Source organism: Vanacampus margaritifer, chromosome 2 (assembly GCF_051991255.1).
Source record: "Vanacampus margaritifer isolate UIUO_Vmar chromosome 2, RoL_Vmar_1.0, whole genome shotgun sequence".
NCBI classification, from domain to species: Eukaryota; Metazoa; Chordata; class Actinopteri; order Syngnathiformes; family Syngnathidae; genus Vanacampus; species Vanacampus margaritifer.
Window position 1 is genome coordinate 34,788,872 of NC_135433.1, and position 22,334 is coordinate 34,811,205.

Genomic DNA, 22,334 nt, shown 5'->3' on the forward strand with positions numbered 1-22,334 from the left:
GTACCAAACCCGCTGATACGGGCTGTTCGGTCCCTGTACGACCGGTGTCAGAGTTTGGTCGGCATTGCCGGCAGTAAGTCGGATTTGTTTCCAGTGAGGGTTGGACTCTGCCAAGGCTGCCCTTTGTCACCAATTCTGTTCATAACTTTTATGGACATAATTTCTAGGCGCAGCCGAAGCATTGAGGGGTTGGTGTCCTCAGCATTGCATCTCTGCTTTTTGTAGCGGATGTGGTGCTGTTGGCTTAATTAAGCCATGATCTCCAACTCTCGCTGGAGTGGCTCGCAGCCGAGTGTGAAATGGTTGGAATGAAGATCAGCAACTCCAAATCAGAGACCATGGTCCTCAGTCAGAAAAGGGTGGCGTGCTCTCTCCGGGTCGGGGATGAGATCCTTCCCCAAGTGGAGGAGCTCAAGTATCTTGGGATCTTGCTCACGAGTGAGGGCAGAAAGGACCGGGAGATCGACAAGTGGATTGGTGCAGCGTCTGCAGTGATGCGGACTCTGTATTGGTCCGTTATGGTGAAAAAGGAGCTGAGCCAAAAGGTGAAGCTCTCGATTTATTGGTCGATCTACATTCCTACCCTCACCTATGGTCACGAGCTTCGTGACCGAAGGAACAAGATCCCGGATACAAGCGGCCGAAATGAGTTTCCTCCGCAGGGTATGCGGGCTCTCCCTTAGAGATAGGGTGAGAAGCTCGGTCATCCAGGAGGGTCTCAGGGTCGAGCCGCTACTCCTCTATGTTGAGAGGAGCCAGTTGAGGTGGCTCGGGCATCTGGTTCGGAAGCCTCCTGGACGCCTCCCTGGAGAGGTGTTCTGGGCATGTCCCACCGGCGGGAGGGCCCAGGGACGACCCAGGACTCGCTGGAGAGACTATGTCTCTCGGCTGGCCTTGGAACGCGCCTTGGGATCTCGCTGGAAGAGCTGGTTGAAGTGGCTGGGGAGAGGGAGGTCTGTGTTTCTCTCCGAAAGCTGCTGCGCCCGCGACCCCGGATATGCAGTAGTAAATGGATGGATGGATGGCTGGATTGCTTTCCCATTTCTCTTCAGGACTTGAAATGATGAATCTTGCATTGCTGTTTTGTGGCTATTAAGATTATTTGCTGAAATATACTTTACGTAAAAAGGGCATAGTTTTGATAAGCTGTAGCTTCTGTCACACCGCGGTGAGGGTGTCTTGTCATTTCCTGTTTTATTGTGAAAAGTCTGACTCCTCTCGTTTCAGGTCACTTGCCCTTCCTCGTGTGGTGTCTGTGTCAACCCTGATCCCTGATTGTTTCCACCCGTTCCCCATTACCCTCATGTGTTAAATAGTCTGCGTTTTCCCTGTCTTGTGCTGAAGTGTTTTCGTTTGAGCCACTGAAGCCTGCCATAGACCACAGCCTTGATATCCAATTGCCTTGTTGCCTTGTCTCGTGAGAGAACCTTTGTTTGTAATTTTGTATAGCTTAGTTTTGTTTAGTCATAGAGTGATTTTTGTTTTTGAATGTAGTTGTGAACTTCCTCCCTTTTGGAGCGCTTTCAGTTAATGTTTGTATAGTTTTTATTTTTCCTCTCTCATTGAAGAGCTTTTGTTTTGTTAATTAAAAGCTGCTTTACCCTCCACCTCTTCCTCTGCGTCTGAGTCCAAAACAGCCTCTTTGTGTCAGCTTCACCCTATATCTTTTCGATTGACTTGTTTCCTGGAGAGAAAAAATCTGTTTTTGCCTGTGTTTTCTTCTGATTTAATAAATGAACCAACCAATACCAAGGTCATTGCGTATTCTTAGTACTTTTGTTGAACAAAAATATGGAATATCTCAAAAACTAGCACCATTAAAAAAAAAAAATCAAAATACACTAAAACCATTGAAATGATAGTTGACCAGTGTAATAAACATTGCATTACTACATGGTATGTCAGTTCATCCTTTGCGCCCTTGCTTTTAGTATACTTACTTACTTTAATGCCCTTACATGTGGGAAACGAGAGCCACTATCGCAGATACACTTTTCAGCCATTTATTGATGCAATGAGCACACTCTGGTAAGAGTTGCTTTTGTCCACAACTCATGCCTGCACGCTCACACGCAGACTCATCAATGTCACATGTAATCCCACCATTCTTAGGCAAAGACTGTAATACATGTCTATATATTTCACGCTTGGCATTTTTGGGGACTCTCTACAGTATATTGAGAATTTTCATCTACTGCAGGTGGATCTAAAACATGCTGTACCCTCCACAATAAATAGGAGTTGGCCACTGTATGTTAAACTAATGTCGAACCAACATAATGATTGCTTTTCCATACACTTTGTACATTGCAATGTTGAACTCACTCACCAACAGCCATCATGTAGTCCCACCGGTCCAGCAGACACATACTAAACTGCAGCCCATCCGATGAGAAGCCGGCTGTGATCAAGGCCCGACTCAGCTCGGGGTTCTGGCACACTGCTGAGGTCCATGCCACCAGGAACCACAACACCACCAAGAGAATTATCGACAGCATCCTCAAGACACGCCAGCTGGTCATGTAGGGTGTCCTTTGTGCCGTACGTGACAAGAACACCTTTAACACTCTGGATGGAGCCAAAGGAGAGGAACAAGTGAATGAAAAATGCACACCTTTTTTTTTTTGCGCATTCATTCTTTTTTTATGGATGTTCACTTAGATTCATTTTAGTGTTGATTCTGGTGATTCTTAATCCAGACAGTATTTGTCTTCTTCAGTGCATCCACATGATGTCAATGCGTCTAGGTAAAGGGAATTTAAAAAATAAATAAACACGACACTCCAGCTAAAATGAGGAGAGGAGGAACCATACTGTATGGTGTTAGTGATAAGATCATCAACTGCCGCTATACAAACAGTCAAAGTCATAAGGAGCATCTTGCAAGAGGTCTCCCCTAGGGCGTACTTCACAGCCAAACAGCCAGCTCGGAAGATGATCAAATTGGTACGTTTCTCTGACCGGGCTGACCTTTTGCTCCTGTCTTTGAAGCACTCACACAGAAACAAGAGTGTGTCTGAGTAGAGATTTCATCTGGCAGCAATAGATAAACATGATGTGTGCAAAAAAATATTTTTTTAAATGAGATTTTAAATTTGCGGCTTGTGTCGGGATCCAGCAAAAGTTTTGGATTCAAGCAATATTTTCCCTTAAGTTATCAATGACAATAGGTTCTAGTAGTTTACCTGTACAGCTTGAGGATGATGGTGCCATACACGACTGCAAAACCCAGCAGGCGAACCCATCTCAGGAGGATACAACGGAACACACTAGGGTGGAAGTACAGTATCATGACCTGCAGGGAGGTCAAACAGTTCACACCATCAAAACACACAAACACACACACACATTTAGAACAGAGTTAGATTTAGGCCTCAGACAGAAAGAAGAAAATCCCCTGTGTGCACGTTCCTAAGACAGTATAGGGCACATTCTCCTGTTTGCGCTTTAAGAAATGCATGACACATTGAGCCATTTTCAGCAGTAAAAAGTTAGTATTTTGTCCATAATGAATTTGATAACTTCAGTATTTCATGTTGAATGAATACCATTAAAAAATATTTTCCCCACTTGCTGTTGACTGAAAATGACATCCCCTGTGCTGAGGAAGTACTGTAGGTAACGACCAATCATGGCTCACCTGTTTTCTGGGTGTGGTCAGCAAATTGAGCCATGATTGGTCGTTACCTATTTCCTCAGCACAGATTCTCATATCTTCAGTCGACAGCAAGTGGAAAAATGTGTATTAAATCATTTGCTCCCAAAAACGTCTAAAAACGTTCTATCTTAAATATTGCCATGGTCCCAAAAACATATTTAGAGTTTTTATTTTATTTTATGTTAGAGCATACAGAAGGCTTTGATTCAGCCTCTGACCTGAAGAGGTCACTTAAAGCAATGGAAGTTATTACAAAAAACGGCCAGCAAGTGGCAGCAGAGTATAAGAGATCAACCAGGGCCATGTTGCAAAAAAGCTATTTTCACCACTTTTTTCAAGAGATTGGTAATGATGAAGCTTAGCTATATTCTAATGCTAATTGCTACAAAACGGAAACAGATACAAATATACTTTTTTTCCTGATGAAAGAAGAGATTCTAATCTTTCTTTTGGTAGGTTCCATTTTTTCATAGCAATAAAACACAATATTCTGTGGGCCTTGCAAAATCAGTCAAAATCCAGTAAAACAGCTGGGAGCGAATGGGGTTACTTCAGTGAAAATGGCTGGGAGTCAATGAGTTAATTGTTCATGAAAAATAATGAAGTTATCAAATTAATTCTGGACGAAATAGCAACTTTTTACTGCTGAAAATGGCTCAATGAGTCAAGTATCCCTTTAAGTCAATTTCTTACACGCTTTTCTTGCGCGCTTTCAAGGTGCTGCAATTCTCCCGTCCAGACTTCTGACACACTCACCACGTGTAACCTGGAAATGTGTGCACAACCACCAAAGAGGTGTGATTCAATGAAGTCTGAGGGTGGCCTTAACTTCCATATTGTGGAGATTTCATGAGACATGAATTCCAGAGATCCAATTTCAAAATATTTCACAATTTAAATGTGAATCCGGAAGTTCTACTGTCATCGTGTGTGCAGTTCATCTAACAGGCTACTTTGAAGGAGTATGTGTTTTTGCATTCAGTTTTTAACAAATCCAATGCAAACAATTTAATCAGAAATCCATCCTCAAAACTTAGATGGTGAATACTGACAGCTGACAAGGTTACCAAGCAATGCAATGCGCTCGTCGCACATCAAACACCCAAAAAAATCTACAACTCACAAACCATTATTACAATGACTGTATTGTTTGTGATCGGCGCTTCAACTCCAAGTCTAATCAGCATGTGGAAATGTTCCTCACAGATTAAGAAAAAGGTTTGCAGGTGCTGATCCTTTTTTTCACCAATTAATATGATATACTATGATAAAACATTTGGCTATCTTTGTAATGCAGTAGCTAAAGATATACAGCTTTTGGACAACCAATGAGCGTATATGGGTCGGTGCGTAGCAGCACACCTTTTCTAACATAAGCACGAGAATACCCCTATATTGACAAGGGATCATTTTGGACATGTTAGACCTTCTGCATCTGTGGAGCAGCTAAGGTTCCATGGGCCCATGTGTATAGTATTTTCTGGCATTAAAACATCTCAACTGAGAATATACAGTCTTCTGGTACTTCATGTTACTATAGTAGAATTCAAGAAAAAAAAATAACTTTACAAAAGTTTGCATATAAATACCTGGAGAAAACTAAAGGAAATACGGGTAGAACTCACTAACCAAACGACTGGGTCAACATCACCACTGTTAGTTGCAGCTAAGAAGGCAACTCCATTTTAAATTATTGTAATTCTTGATCCCTATGCATGGATATTCTTTGCAACAAAGAGAGAAAATACTTCCAACAATGCACACTTTAAAAAAAAAGATGCACTTAAAAAATCCCTCTGGAAAATGGCAATTTAATCCCAAGGTCAAAATGTTAACACATGCACTTCAACTCCTGAGGTGTACACACACATTCTATTTCTTTGCACACTTCAGCTTCAGTTGTGTTTCTGTCAGATTCATGCAAAAGAAATATGACATGAACATGAAGGCGAGTCTCCTGTAGGTGAATATATGAGACAAACTTGGCCTCATGCCTCACACCTGCTGTCATCTTCTAGCTGCATGCTGTTAATACAGTATGTCATGTCTGCTACCAGAATGTGAACAACATGTGTCATGGTGACTTGAGAATCATAATATACTGTATGTGCCCAAGTATTTTTTTTGACATCATGTGTACATTAACTTTTTCATCATCATCATCATTTGGAGTACACTAAATGCTTGATGTGATGTTTATTCCCACTTTTTTTTTTCTCCAAAAGAAGCACACACTAAGTAGCAATAAAGGGAAGGAAAGCATTGGCATACTGTTTATTGGTTCGTAAATGTGTTTAGAACAATGTCAAAAATAATATTGCGTTATTCAATACAAAAGGCCAAGTAAACTCATACCATTTAAAAAGTAGTGACTATGACAGTATATGAGTCAATGTTCCTGAACACAAACATATATTAGCATTATCAGATTATTGTGATTTTTTGGAAAATCGATAGGTGTTTTCACCAAAACATGCTTGTGTACGGGGTGCTGAAATGCAAAACACAAGAACAAATAAATAAACTAAACAACAGAAAATTAAGCACAACAGTAAATAAAAACAAAGCAATGAAACATTAAACACAGCAGCAAATAAAGAACACAAAAGCAAATAACTAAACAACAAAAACTAAATACGACAGCAAATCAAAAACACATAAAACACATTATAAGTAAAATAAAAAATATAATAAGTATATATATATATATAAATAATATTATATAATATATAATATAATATTATATATAATAAATAATATTATAAGTAAAAATAAAACTTCAAACCAAAAAACATATTGCCAAACAAAACAACAAAAACTAATCACAGCAGCAAATGAAACACACACACAGGTTTGGTTTACTATCTTTGTGAGGCCATCTCATTGACATTGCATTTCCGAGCAACTTCCCTCAACCATCAAAAATGATTGCCTACCCCTATTCCTTACCCTAACCTCAACCATAATCCAATTCAAACCTAAACCCTAACAACAAGTCTTGACCCTCAAAAAGAGATCTAAACTTGTGGGGCCCAGCAAAATGGCCCCACATGGACGGGTGGGTCCTACAACTCTGTGAAATCCCGAAATGTTGGCCCAACTATGTCACAAAAACAAGACCACCCACACACACACACACGCAAAAGCAAGTGAAAAAGCACAAGGTGAATTGTGAGCCGCCGCGCTTCTTCTGCCGCAACAGTGAGTCTACTTGTGGATGAAGTGACGTGAGGTGGAACAAAGTCAGCGTCGCCCTCGGCTGAAATCGAAATCGCCAGCATCTCCAGTTGTTTTTGTCGGCATGGTGACGTACCACCTGTTCTTTGTCTTTCACTTTTTAGATTGTCTAAATGGATGACAAAATGTCTGATTCTTTGACCTTAAAATATCTATTCTGTTCATTATAACCACATACTGTATAATCTTTGTATTTGGTTGAATCTGCTTGTATTTTAACTGGCTCCTTGCATGTGCGTTTTGTAGCTCTCATTATTCTCAAAGAGCTTGTACTGTCTCTTGTCCATTTAAATGTTAACATTTTCCCCACGAAACAAGACAATAAACTCCAGCAGACCGGACGACTCATCCCAAGCAACCTGTTCATCCTTGACTTGTGTGTTTAATCCTCTCCGAAATGTGCCGCAGATGTAGACTTGTCAGTGACTAGGCTCAAGATCAATGCAACTGTAGATTTGTCGCGAGTGTATGTGGACAGTCAAAAACAAGCCGGGTTCACTTGTTAAAAAGATTGGTGTGGAATATTAGGTTCACGTACGCTTTACAGCAGATGATGTCATGTCTGCAACTGTGACTGAGTAGAAGCCTGATCTAATGGCGAGCTTGATGTACCAATATTGGTTGTCAAAGCTGTCACTGCTGCTGATAGTATCTATGCGCACCATAAATCAACACACCCACGCGATGATAGTGGTATACCAGATACCTCCCTTCAGCCACAGCTGCGCCTAGAAACCTCGTTTACAACATTAAAAGCAGCAGGTGCCACCCAGGAGGCTCCTCCCATCAACACACACCCAGGAAACTGAAAAACAAACAGTCACAGAACCAAGAACATAACAGACTGAGCCCCACAGGAAAAAAAGGAAGCTGCAGTCCAAAAAAAGCCTTTCTATGTTTTTTGTGATTTCTGTATCCTAATGCTAACCTGTTGTTTATCGCTCTCTCGTTCTGTCTTCATAGCAACCATCCGCTCCACTAAAGGCCTTTTTGTCACATGGCAGACCCCCTAACGATAAGTCACCTTTGTAAATAGCCTAGGGCGGCACGGTGGCTGACTGGTTAGCACGTCCGCCTCCCAGTGCTGAGGACGTGAGATTGAGTCTGGGCTTCGGCCTTCCTGGGTGGAGTTTGCATGTTCTCCCTGTGCTTGCGTGGGTTTTCTCTGGGTACTCTGGTTTCCTCCCACATTTCAAAGACATGCATGGCAGGTTAATTGAACACTCCAAATTGTCCATAGGTGTGATTGGGAATATGGTTGTTCCTCCCTGTGTGCCCTGTGATTGGCTGGCAACCAGTTCAAGGTGTACCCCGCCTACTGCCCGAAGCCAGCTGGGATAGGCTCCAGCGCCCCCCGCGACCCTTGTGAGGAAGAATCGGTTAAGAAAATGGATGGATGGATGGATGCAAATAGCCTTCATTCTGTCGATGCTAAACACAAAGATTAAGAAAGTCAAGCAGACAAACAGTGCCAGGGCCTTTTTTGCAGTGCTACCTACATCCACTAAGTCACAAGGGACTGCACAAAAAAAAGGCACATTTTTATATCACCCAGGGGGGGCGGTGGCCCTCTTTGGTTTGCACCTAACCAACCATGCTTCCTCCATCAATTAATCAGCAGATGTACTGTATTTTTAAAACAAGCGGCACTAGAACTTGATGGACTGTTTAAAAATGCATCGAGCACCAGAACGGAGCAGCTGCGTAATGCTTGGCTGAGGACGCTTGTGAAGACAGCAGGAAAGACAAAAACTGTATCTTTGGTGTAACTGTATGGGCGAGGAGGCAGACATCAAGGTGAGAGGAAGAGGGAAATGCTTTAAATGAGAACCTTGGCAAAGGTAGACACACTTAAAAGGTACCAGGATGATAGGAAGTGCGGGGGGGGAAAAGAGCACAGAGAGGGAGACAACCCACCTAGTGCACATAAGAGAGTGGAAGCATATTTGGGGGAAGCTATTTTTGGTATCTTTTATGCAACTGAGGGAACAGAATGGATGGAAGCAAACTCCAATTCATCTGTCACGTGAGCGTGAACTTCTGCGGCAAGAAAAATAAAAAGGCGCTTACTGTCTTTTGCAAGATAACACTCCAAATAAGAAATAAAGAAGCACGGGTCTTTATTGCCAAACAATCTAAAGCTCTCTCTGTTGTTTCATCAGAAAAAAATGGCAAACCTCAAATTCACGTTTTATACTTCAAGAGGTATTTGAAGGGAGAGAATCCCCAGTTTCTCTCTGATCTCTCTGTTGTGTGCAACTGTAGACCATCTGTTTCCAAGCTCAAGATGTGCTTCTGAGAAAAAACCTGAGGTGCACAAGCTTAAATGTACTTTACATGTGAATGATGCACACTGGCATCCACCCACATACTCTTACATGTAGACAAAGGATGGCAAAGGCACATACACTTCGAGACATGCTCAAGTTGCGTACTCATGGGAAAAAAAAATATACTGACTTAAAAGGAAACTCATTTGCATTTAGTTTAACGCATGCTGATAATTCTGATTAGCATTTATTTTCATCAACAATCATTTCAAACATGATGAATCAACTGGAAACTCAAAATGTAATGCTGTGTCTGTATGAGGTGTTTAAGTAAAGTGCCAGTATGCAAAGCAGTTTTGTAAAGAAGGAACACCAGTTAGAATTGTTTCTTTAAAAAATAAAATTAAATAAGTACAAACGGTACAAATACTTAAAGGGAAATGTTCATAACAATAATAATATGTTCTATGCAGCCCCATTTTCTAAACACGACATTCTGATTAATGTTGTGTTTGTGGAATATAAGGTATATTAATATTATATATATATATATATATATATATATATATATATATATATATATATATATATATATATATATATATATATATATTAATATAATTAAGGAGCAAAATCCACCCGTTTTTATCCATCTCAGGAGGCGGCCATTTTGCCATTGCTGTCGAGTGAAAATGACATCACAGCTCAGGATTTTTTTTTAATGCTAGAGCATACAGAAGGCTTTGATGCAGTCTCTCAACTGCAAAGAACGGTTGAAGAAATGATAGTCACAAACGGTCAGCAGGTGGCAGCAGAGCAAAAGAGATCAACCAGGGCTATATCGAAAAAAGCTCATTTACCCACAGTTCTAAATAGATTTGTGAATAATTATGAAACTTAGCTATATTCTAATGCTAATTGGTGCAAAACAGAAACAGATAGAAATATACTTTTTTCCTGATGAAAGAAGAGACTCTTACTGTATCTTTCTTTTGGTAGATTCCATGTTTTTATATTATAGCAAGAGAACACAATATTCTGTGGGCCTTGCAAAATCAGTCAAAAGTAAAACAGTAAAACAGCTGAAAATGGCTGCGACTGAATGAGCTAATGTAACATGTTTTTCATTAAACGACTGCTCAACTCCATCTACCCATTAAAATATGTTTCTGACTGTCAGTCTGTCATGTCTCATCATTTATGCTAAGTTAGCATCAGCTAACTAGTTAACATTATCCATTTTAGTCCTGTCTTTCACATTATCATGCCTACTTTTATTTTGTAATTGTTCCCTCTTGTTTTCAAACGCTTTACTTCCTGCTCTTGTGTCTCCTCGTTATGGTGGTTGTCGCCACCTGAGTCTCATCCTCTGTATATAAGTGATCCACACAACTGTCTGTTGTCAGATTGTCTTGTATTCTGCCATGTTCTGGACCCTTGACCTATATTCCCAAGAGTCCATGCATATTTATTATCCTTAGTTTTTGCTGTGATCTTCTGCCCCTCATATTTACTGGCCTTGCTGTGTTTTTCAGCTTTGCAGTGATTTGATTTGCTACCCCATGAAAAAGACTGTTGTGATTTCTACACGTCAGTAATTTTATTATTAATTAATTAATTCATTGAATAATTGATTAACTCTTTGACTGCCAAAAACGTTAAATAACGTTTAGTAAAATCCTACGGAGGAGCGCCAAAGACGTTAAAAGACGTTCACCAAGTTTTTTTTGTTTTTTTTGGGGAAACGGGTGGAGGAAAGCCTTGGCCAGCTGTGCTGAAAGTATCAAGCAGATCTAGTTAGTATAATGCCTATTTTTGGCCCCTAGATGGCAGCGATGACTGTCTTTGGACAAGATTGGGTAGGCGTCAGTAGAAGACGTGAGGCGGAGCTAGCGTGTTGAGGCGACAATGGCTGAGGAAGCCATAATGGCGACCGGTTGCAAGCAGCTCACGCTTGGCATTTTTTTCAAAGACGAAAAGCATCGACCAATGCTAAAGAGCACATTGATGACGACGATGATGATGATGGTGACTCCGAGGTTGACGCCGAAGTTGGAAGCGTTGACACGGCGGCTATGATCACGTCATAAAGCCTCACCGGTTAGCGATGCTAACGCCGGAAAACGCGGAGCACAACCGAGCACGCTCAGGCGGACGTTCAATCGGACGACGAGTCCAATGCATATTCATCGGAGTAGTGGGTACAGTCTGATCACGGAGAAGACACTGGTTCTGGACTACGATACCACACCATGAATGGAGTGGATATGATGGATCAGAACATCTCTTACCACCCGTTATAGGAACAGAAGGACATGAGGAAGCCAGACGTAACAACACCGTAACGTCACCGTATCATGATCTGAGAGTAGACTTGATGGCAACATGGCCAAGCACACACTGCAGTATATACTTGCTATTCCCTGGAAAAAAAAGCCAGCAAGAAAGTGTAGCGTCTGCACGCTAAGGGGCCATCGCAGTGAAACTAATCTGTTGTGCAAATCCTGCTGCGTCGCCTTGCACGCAGGGGAGTGTTACACAAAAAGAAAAACTGTATTTGAAACATCCACACAATTGTAAATAGTACCACGGTTGCACACATTTGTAAATAGTTTGCCAAATTTTATCAAAAAACACTTTTTCATTGTTGGTGGTAGTGTTTTACAGAAGTAAAGCACTGTTTAGGTGTTTGTGGCATCATTCATGGGAAAAAAAAGGTGTCAAATTCACTAGAGTGCATGAAATAATATCGTTTCACAAAAAGCTTGATTTCTCCGTTTTTTGTTTCAAAACAGAGCATTTGGGTGAAACTAACCATTTTCTATTGTTGATTACTGAAAAACGGAATAAGCTAGAAACAAACTTTTTTTTCTGATGAAAGATGAGAGTTCAATCTTTCATTTGGTAGTATGTGTGTTTCCATAGTCCAAACACAAAATTTTCTGTGGACCTTGAAAGATCAGTCAAAATACTTAAATCGGCTGGCACTGACGGCATCCCTTTTCTGAAAACGTCAGGCAGTCAAAGAGTTAATTAATTAATTAATCAATTTCGGGGGGATAGGGCTACATTGGCCTTTTATTTAACAACCTGTCAATCATGCATTTTAACTTATTTTTTCTCCTTCCATGTCACTGTGAAACCCCATTGATGCATACATGCCCACACAAACAGTATAGCTTTTGTAAAATAATGACAAGAAGTAGCAATAATAATAGCAATGGCTTACTGACTGATGAGCAATTACATCTACTTACAGGGAAGTACAGCAGTAAAGCCCCAAACAACATTGCTTCCAATAGAATGAATCCAGAAGTGCGGATACTCTGTACAAGAGGAAAGACAGAGTTGGCTTGTCAGGAGCAATAATTAAAGCATAATATAATATACAGTTACAGATATTCATACTATTAAGCATCAGTACTGTCAAATATTTAGTAAGTGTACATGAGGAAAGGCAGAAAGTATAATGGCAAGTTGTAAGGTGGATTGAGATTACTAGGTGGGCAGGTTCCTAGTCAGTTAGTATGAAGGACCAAAACTGCCAAAATAAAAAATAAATAAATGACTAAATAAATACATAAATGACTAAAAGTGAAAATAAAAACGGATGTAAAAAATATAACACAAAAATTAAATATAAATGTAAATTAAAAACTATATATATAAATAAATAAAAGTAAAATAAATTCAAAAATAAATAGATAGATAGATTCAGACATTTATTTTTATATTGTTTTTTATAATCTATGTATATATATATACATAAATATATATATATATATATATATATATATACATACATATATATATATAGATATATATATATACATTTACATACTGTATATGTATATATATATATATTTTTTCTCTTTTTTTAATTATATATTTTATATTTTATTAGTTTTCATTTTCACGTTTTTTCATAGATTTATTTATTTAGTCATTTATTTATTTTTAATTTTGGTCCTGCATAAGTTAGTAGAGGGGTTTAAGTAAATAGATTGGAAGACTTGTTAAAGGGGTGGAAAGTTGGTGGCAGTAAACTGGTAGATGCAAGGTACAGTATGGGTGGCATATGTGTGAATGCAGCTGTAAGTACAGTAAGTACAGTAAGGTTGTCTTCTTACCTTAGTTCTCCTGAAGTGGTAAATCGCAACCATGCTAGCCAAGTCCAGCACCATGCACAGACCTTGGAAAGAGGCCACAGCAAGCCGCAGGCCACTGTCCTCCTGGGCGAGGCAGGGCGTGTTGTCTCTACAGTAGGGACAACCCACCCGGCAAGGAAGGCACTTACTCGCAACATCAGAAATGTCGTCTCTGTGAGAGCCCTGCTCCTTACCTGAGAACAGAAGAGGGCTTAGTCAGACATTTAAATATTGACGAATTGATGGACACCAGGGCCTTTTGAGGATTTTTCCCTCATTTTTTTGATTTGCGTTATTTGTTGGAGTAGAGCAATTTGTGTTTGTATTTGCAGTGAAACTACAACAAGTGAATTGATTTGTTTAATGAATAGCAGTCACTAGTCCAATAAATTAAAAAATGTCACAGCAATTACAATGGCACAAATAAAAGCTTTAATTAAGGAATGACAAGAGAGAAGAGAATAAAGCATTGTGACATTTTTAATTTTTAATCACTCATGTCTGAATGTATTTATCAAGTCTGTTCTCCCAGATTGCTTTTCCAACACATCTGAAGTGTTCTGGGGGTTACTCCAGTTCCTTCTAATGTAATTTGATCTAATAGATTCAAAACACACAAATAAAACAGATTCCTTTGGCAACACGTCTGTTGAGACCAGATTAGGAGTTAGTCTATTACATCTGATAAATCCTCCAATTTCTTCACTGACCATCCGCAGCACCTCTGAAAAACCGTGCTTGATAATATTATGTTTCGATTGGGATTCTTAGTGCTCATATCATATGCAAAAACAGTCATCAGGTTGTACAATATATGTTGGTGGATGAAGAAGAGATGGAAAAAAAAATCAATTAGCAGACTCGGGTCTCAAATATTCCCATCAGTACTTCCCAACTTGAGAAACTTTGCATCTTCCGTTTCAGAAAGGGAGGTAATTGAAACCAGAGGAAAATAGGTAACTCTAGCCTGTTTCATAAAAAGAGGTCATTTAAGCTCTCAATCAGTTACCGCAGGAACAGTGTCCATGAACCCAACCTGGTTGGTAACAGGTTTTTCAGAATGAACCTCGAGGTTTTCTCTGTCCCTGCCTTCTTTCCGCCATACACGACATTTCATTTCCTCATTCATACAGTCCGGTGCGGCGAGTTTTTGCGTAAATATGCCAATAGTCTAGAGCATACTGTAGCATGTCCTTTTGACAATCACCCTATTGATGAAGGTGCCACATTATTGTGCAGGGAACTAAATATTTGTTGTGAGATTGTTATCAGACCACGCATAGACAGTTATCACAGTTTTCACATTACAGTCCATCATCTACATACACAACTTAATCCGTTCTGTTGTTTTTATAATTCATTTTAAGTCAAGTGCGCTTCTCCCCCGCAGGATTGCACCTAAATGAAATAAGTTAATGAGCTACAATTCAACAGTAATATTATTGTGATTGCAAAGGACTACATTTAAATTTACACATTGACCCGACACCCGAGCAGCAACGCTCCCACGCCGCCTTCCTCTAAAGGGAGCTGCTGCTGTGTTTTTTTCTAAAGACATGTTCAAATTCGCCATATGATCGCATTAAGATTTCCAGTTGAGAGGGGTAAAAAACGCAGAAGCAGAGGGCGGTGCCGCGCTCTGCTTCCCTGTTGCCATGGTGACTCCACGAATCGGTGCTCCATTGATGTGGTCTTTTTAGTGTAGCGGTAATTCCAGGTGAAACTACTCTGCGTTGATATAATTACCTCAAATCAGGTGTCCTGGAACCGAAAATGCAGAGTTTCCTCTCTCAGTGTATGTCAACTCAGTGTTCAGGGTTAGTCTGGTTGTATGCTGAACATGCTTTGTGAAATGGACCCCTGATGAAGCCTGCTCGGATGAGAGGCAAAACATCTTGTAAGACATCCAGAATGAATCCTTTGTGGTATGTGCCCTTTTGGCCTGTTGCTATGGAGCAATGCATAATCACCTACCTGCTCAATCTTGTCTGTCTGAACTTAAGGTGTGTACAAACTAGAATATGGCAGACAGTCTGCAAGACCTGTGAGCCAGACTGAACCACTGTGATTCTCTTCATATCACGCTGCATTACAATAAAGCTGCGGCTTAGCATATCATGGCCTCGGGGACACGGTATTGCAGGTGTCAGGGATGAGAACCCCTTGATTATTTCACTCATCAGAGCCAAGCTTCTTGCCTGAGGACACTGCGGCGCTCTCAGTCAAACGTGTCAAACTGGATGCACTCATTTGAATCCAGCCCATGATCAGGAAAGTTAATGATACATTGTCCGTTCATCTATTTGCTTATTCTGTTCAGGGAGCGTTGGCTAACATCAGGGGAAAGGAAGACAACCTTACATTCACACCATCACTGAGTGGAAATTGAATCCCAGCTAGACGGAAGTCCGGCGAATAAACTATTACACCATGATACACTGCAAAATTGTGTGATGAAGATCGGTTGTCAATTTTGATTTTGTGTTTAAATTGTAGTCCAAACAATTCATAACATCGGTAACCTAACCTAAGCTTATGAAGCAGATGGGCGTATTTTTTTTGAGGAGTAACCAGTATGAAAATGAGAGAATGCACGTGGCAGTTTTTGTGAATTATGACTGATGAAGCAACATGCCTATTATTCAGATGCTACCTGTGGCATGTTTTTGTGAACAAAGAATTCTGCATCGATTTTATACATTTAAAATTGTGTAAATTGGGTTAGTTTTTGCAGTGAGATGTCAAAATCAAATATGTTTAATATAGTCTTTATGTTGTGTTTCTGCAAAGGGCTTTTTGACAGCTAAGGCTATTTGAAAGCACTATTTAAATACAGATGACTTGACTTTTGATTTTAGGATTTGAATCAATATTTAGAAATGTCACACCGCGGTGAGGTTGTCACGTCGTAAGTCCTGATTTCTGATTGTGTCTACCTGTTTCCCATTAGCCTCATGTGTTAAATAGTCTGCGTCTCCCCTGTCTTGTGCCAAAGTGTTTTGTCGTGATCACTCAAGCCCATTCTCTGTCTCGGTCCATTGCCTTGCTATCATTTGTCTCGTGAGCATTTTTTGTTGTAATGTTACATAGCCACAGTTTAGGAGTGCCTTTTGTTGTTTTGTTTATAGCTTAGATATCCTCCCTTTTGGAGCGCCTTTAGTTTTACATTTTCATAGACTTTGTTTTGTTTCCCCTCAGAGCGAGGAGCTTTTTGTTGAATAAACATCTGTCTTGACGGCCAACACTTCTTTGCACCTGAGTCCTGAATTGCCCGTGTAAAGAAAAAGGCGGACCATATAAACATGCCTTATGTCTTGCCCTCCATGTTGCACAATAGATATCTTTACCACACACAGCAACTGTACTGCAGTCATGGCATTTGAAAAGCTTAAGTTTACAGTGGATAACCAAAAACTACCTAACATTTCATTAATAACCCACAAAGAATTTGAGATTCAATATAAAACTAAAAACATTAATTTTACCAAGGAAAACTTCTGCCCGGACTGCACTACAACGGCTCTGGGGTAGGATGGCTCGCAAAACACAGACATTCTTTCGTCTTCTGTACTTTCGGCTTTTATTGGTTGCTATGCACATTTATTACTTGTGGATTTGAGGTGAAGAATCTCGGGTTATTTTTAAACCGAGTTAGCTAGTTCCTCGACCGCGCTATCTACTAGTGCTAGCATGTTACAACAAAAACAACATTGTTCATTCGTCACTAATTTTCGTACACTTTAACAACAATTTCCACTTTTGGGCTGCTGGGAAGGAAAATAAGAGACCTTAAGGAAGGTATTATTTTCAAAATAAAACATCTTGACCATCAGATCTAGCCACTGCTAGCGGCTCACAATTTAGCCTATAACAATCACATTATGGTAAAAGCATTTTTACCATCTTACAATGACACTTACCTTAATCAAAATGGTAAGACTCAGAACACACTTTGGTAGACAATTAAGAAAATTTATATTTATATATTTATATGGTATGGTATATGATGGATGAGCAGTGGTTGAACAGTTTTCAGTAGGGGTGCAGCGAAAATAATTTTTGGCACTGAAACCGAAAACTGAAAATGAGAAACGCTTGGCCGAAAACCGAAACGCGGAAAAAAATTATGCAATTTTTTTATTATCATTGCATTTATTATAATTAATTAAAATTTAAATATTATTATAAAATATTTAGGCCTATTTAGCAAGGGCATTTTAACAAAGCACAATATAAATTGAAATGCGTCCACACCACAGACATCTGAGACATGTTGGCGAATGGTACATTAAACAGCAAACGCGGGGTGAGCAACTGAGCAACATTTTCTGGCGGTGCAATTGCACTTTATAGTCAATGTACAGTACTTCGGTGCGGTGCGGATGGCGCATTTGTAGGCTATTTGGAACGGGACACGGTGCAGCACACTTAAAATCGGCACATTCACATATTCACCAACGTTTAAAAATAAATAAATGTCTTCGCACCAGCCAATCGGCTTTGGGAACGGACTGCAAAGTCACACACGGCGTCCTGTACAGATCTGTAGTCAACCGGAGATAGTGGTAAGTGTTTACTTGTTTAAAACTGTTGATAGCAATAGTGCTAACATTAACTAAGGTATTTAGCACGGCCAGGGCTCCAGGTGGCGGAGTGGAACTGTCACTCACCTACGATGCAAGTTGGTGTGGGTTCACTTCCCTGCCTGGGAGACCATGTGTGCATGTTTGTGTGAGTGAGTGCAAAAAAAAAATGTTTTTTAGCACAGCCACCAGAATGCAAGTGAAAAAGTGGAAGTGCTCGAGGGGCTCTCATCAAAGAAAAAAAGGAAGGCGCTGCAGGAGAAAGAGTGGCTCGCCTGTAGTGCAGTACTCGGTAGCGCTCTTTTTTTCAACATAGTTTACCAAGCGACCCTCTCCTTCTTCAGTGTGCACAATGAAGCTGCCGGTACTCAAAAAACACCAGTTAGCAGCAAGGTGGATACTCACTCCTTTTTAATTCAGACACTTGTTTGCAGCATTTTTTGTTTTTTTTTGCTTGTGTCACCACAACATCTTCTTTCGGCCATATTCTTTCGGCTTGAATTTTATTTCGTCCAAATGCCGAAAATGCAAAGTTTTGCCATTTTCGGCCGAATATTTTCGGTGGCCGAATATTCGGTGCATCACTAGTGTTCAGCGTCATTCCATTGATAGTTATTTCAGCTGTTTGCAATGCCCTCACCAATTCTGCAATTAATATTTATATTCCTTCAGGTTCCTATACAGGTGTGGCTGGGTATACTGCACACCAAGCTTAACATTTCCGCAGCAGCAAAAAAATGAATAAATACACCCTGAATTTTGCAAATTCACAACCACCAGTTTTTTCCTTTGAAGTCAGAACAAAAATGCATGACTGACAACAATTAAAAGAGCTGTTTTGCCATGCATAAAGCCTGTATTAGAATATAAACGTTGTGATATGGCATTGAGCTGCAATATGTATTGAAAGAAGGGGATTTGTAACCTACTTTTAAATCCATTGAGTGCCACACGGCTTGGATGGTAAAATCCTCTCTTGCATTGGCACTTGTATTTGTCCAACACAAATCCGTGGCCAGCGATGGGCATGCACTGCAAGAAAAGAAAACAGGTACAAATGATCACACTTTCAAGCAAAATCCTCCTATTTCAATTGTAACACAACATTACAGTTACTAAAAGTTAAGAAACACATGAAGATGCTGTTGTGTTATATATAAGGACAATAAAGGCAATTATGATTCTGAATAACAAGAAGGAGGTTGTGGCTTTCTCGGGTACACAACAAGGAGAATAACACGGAGAGTTGTGTACAATGTGTTGTAATAGGCTCCATTTAAATGAGTTTGAGAAACTATACACTTGTATCTGCGTTCAGCATAACCTGTGCTCATACAATTCTTCTCTTTGGCTTTCCCAGTACGGTTTGTTTAATGAACTTGTTAAAGTTGTGTTATTGAGTCTTCAATATTATCCACATGCGCCTCTGCAGAAGGAGACAGCAGCAGCAGGCCCAGCTAAAAACACGCCTGGTGTCAAGGGAAATCACAGTGCTTTGCCAAGTAACAGGGACACTAATTCATATCTAAATTAAGAATTAAGGGTTGTTTGCAGAATTCAAGCTTCTGCATAATTGCAGCTCAGTTTATACCTCTGCAAGTTTACACACCATCTGGAGCTGAAACACTCACATTGGTTTGAATACACATGTGGATGCAAGCTGCAAACATGCACGAAAATTAAAGACGCAATAAATTTGGCATGAATGCTCATAAATACTGCAATACGTCTCCGCGGGGAGGATGATGTGGGCAGCTAAATTTATACGTGAAGTCTTGGCCACAAAACAGCTCAACATATCACTTCGTTGTGTGTCCAGATTTGTCCTTTGCTGATACTTGTTTTGCTGGACAATTTGAAAAGGTTCAGTGGTTGTGTGCTTGGGTGAACACTACACATATTGCAATACCCGCAATGATTCCATCAAAAGGATGAATTGGATTGATGTTTAACAGTTGCAGTTGGCTTGCAAGGTGCTATACAAATAAAGATTTGATTGATTGGTTGATTGATAAATGATGGATGGAAGGATGTTAAATACATTAACAGTTATCCATAGTGTTAAAATGGAGGATAACTTTATGCAAGAGTCAATGGAAGAAAGATGTTCAAGGCTTACTGTGAATAATTGTAATAAGGCCTGGTGTCGGCCCGATACGATGCTTGGTATCAGTACTCGCCCATCCCTTCTTTCTTTTTTTTAAAGAGAGCTCAGTATTGCTCATTCGGTAATATTACGGATTCAACATGTCAGCATCATTGCTCTCTCTCTTTGTGTGCGTGTGTGTGTGTGTGCCTGTGAGTTTGTGCTCCTTAATTCACCTGAAACCTATTAAAAATCCCATATCCTTCACCTAAACCGAAGACTTCCGAGTCGAAGACCGCTAGAGTCGTGAAGTTGTCAGGTGACCCGAGTAAGGATAAAAAGAAAAAAAAAAAGAAAAGTGAAATCCAGCACCGACCAGACACCACCTACTACCCACAGGGTTACAAACCAGAATCTTTCACCAACCCAAGAAACATCTCAATTCCAACAAATTAGGAAGACCTAAAGAGACCAAAGGAAAGACTGAAGAAAGGAAGGAAGGGTAGATGAAGCAGAGTGAGATTCACAGATCAGCCTCCACCGATTCAGCGACGAAGAGCAAAAAGCAGATTGTGTTTGAATTTCGGTAGATGCTGGTGTGGTGGATATGCATAAAAACCTCCACTAAAGAAGGGAGCTGTTGACCCTGGCCAGGACAGGGCAAGCACAACCCCCCAGGGCCCCCCAGGCCGCGGCAGCGCCAGGGCACAACCCCCGGGCCCGGCGGGGGCCACCAGCGGGATAGCAAACCCAGGAGCCCAGAGCGACCCCCACCCCAACACGGCCCGCGCCCCAAGCCCAACGCAGCAGAACGGGGCACGGCAGGCCCACCAGCCGACCCACCGGCCCACAGTCCCCGCTCCCCCCCACGACCCCTTGCGTCCCACCCACACCCGCCACCCCCCACAACCCATCCCCCGCAGCCCCCCGGCCCATATTTAGAAATGTTGTCTACAAAATTGACAAACAGAATGCAGTATAATAAAAATAATAATGATAATAACCACATAGCTTTTTGCAGTACCTTTCAAGGGATCCCAGAAACTCAAAAAGCAGCACACAAAAAAACCCAACAAAAAACAATACGCTTTGACAAAGTAAAACATCATCAGATACTCCACAAATACAGTGAGTCAGCACAGATCTTGGGGGAACACGCTAAATACATTCATGAGGCAGATAAGATGCCGTGTTTGAACTAATATTAATGTTACAAAGCCTTTAAAGTGCCTTTAAAGTAATCTTTTACCAGGCAAGTCACTCTTCCTTTCAAAACTATGCACAATACACACATACAAACATCTGAAGGCAAGCACGTAAGTTTAGCGATGCTCGCCTCATTTTTCTTCAGGCGCAATGAAAAAGCTATAAAACGGTCATTTTAGGTGGTTCCATTTGATGGATCCCCTTAATCAGGTCGCACTCTGAAAGTGAGACGTTATTTAATCATTGCACTTTGGAAGCAGAGGGGTGTTTAATCATTAACTCTAGAACTCCTAGCACGCGCGGTCTAAGGCTGTATTGCTATTCACAAATGGTGCAAAAGCCTTCAATAGGAAATATGTCAGGACATAAAGATGGTTGAAAGGCAAATACAGATGCTTGTCACCGAGTTGTTGACCATTTACGGTAAATGTGTAAACATGGTGATGTAAAACACGTTTTATTAAATGTGGTGACAGACTGAATGTGCTGAATTTGTAATGCAATGTAATAATCGCTAAAACAACAAATTGCTTGTGAAAAATTCTGTTGAATTGTGTGGAATTGATTAATTACATCACAATTGAGGCAAAATAGTAAATATAATAATCGTCCGGCTGATTTAATTTTAATTGTCTGATTATAATTATTCATTTTTTTTAAACATTAACTCTTTTACTGCCAAAAACGTTAAATGACGTTTAGTAAAAACCTACGGAGGGCCGCCAAGGACGTTAACATACATTGAAATATTTGTAAAGTTCAATAAACACAAGGACAACATATAACCAGTCAAATGTTCCACCTGTAATTCTTATCTTTATAGTGTAAAGGTACCAAAAAATAATTTGTTGTTCATTTTGTTTTAAATTAATAGTCTGATTAATTAGATTTGGGAATTTTATTCTGCCAAATATCAGCAGCAGCTTTAAATCCATATTGGTCGGGCCCCACTGTGTATATTGTTTTTGTTTCATTACGCCTCAAAACATGTCCTCTTTTCGCATTGTGTTTAAAAAATATTTGATATCTTTGTACAAACACTACACAACAATTTTGCTGTTATCAGGCTGTAAAAGCATCACACGCACATACACACACACACACACACACACAAACATTCTGAAATACAAACACTTTGTAACTCAA

General features: G+C 40.2%; 1 protein-coding gene across 1 annotated transcript in view; it reads right to left on the bottom strand.

Annotated features, from left to right (window-relative positions):
* Positions 1 to 22,334, bottom strand: part of gpr158b (G protein-coupled receptor 158b) — a 66,697-nt gene that overhangs the window by 19,822 nt on the left and 24,541 nt on the right. Inside the window, exons 3-7 of the mRNA XM_077559307.1 lie at positions 18,826 to 18,928; positions 13,296 to 13,507; positions 12,423 to 12,491; positions 3,186 to 3,295; positions 2,330 to 2,568 (exon numbers count right to left, since the gene is read on the bottom strand). Coding sequence (XP_077415433.1) covers positions 2,330 to 2,568; positions 3,186 to 3,295; positions 12,423 to 12,491; positions 13,296 to 13,507; positions 18,826 to 18,928 — 733 coding nt within the window. The remainder of the gene's footprint in view (positions 1 to 2,329; positions 2,569 to 3,185; positions 3,296 to 12,422; positions 12,492 to 13,295; positions 13,508 to 18,825; positions 18,929 to 22,334) is intronic.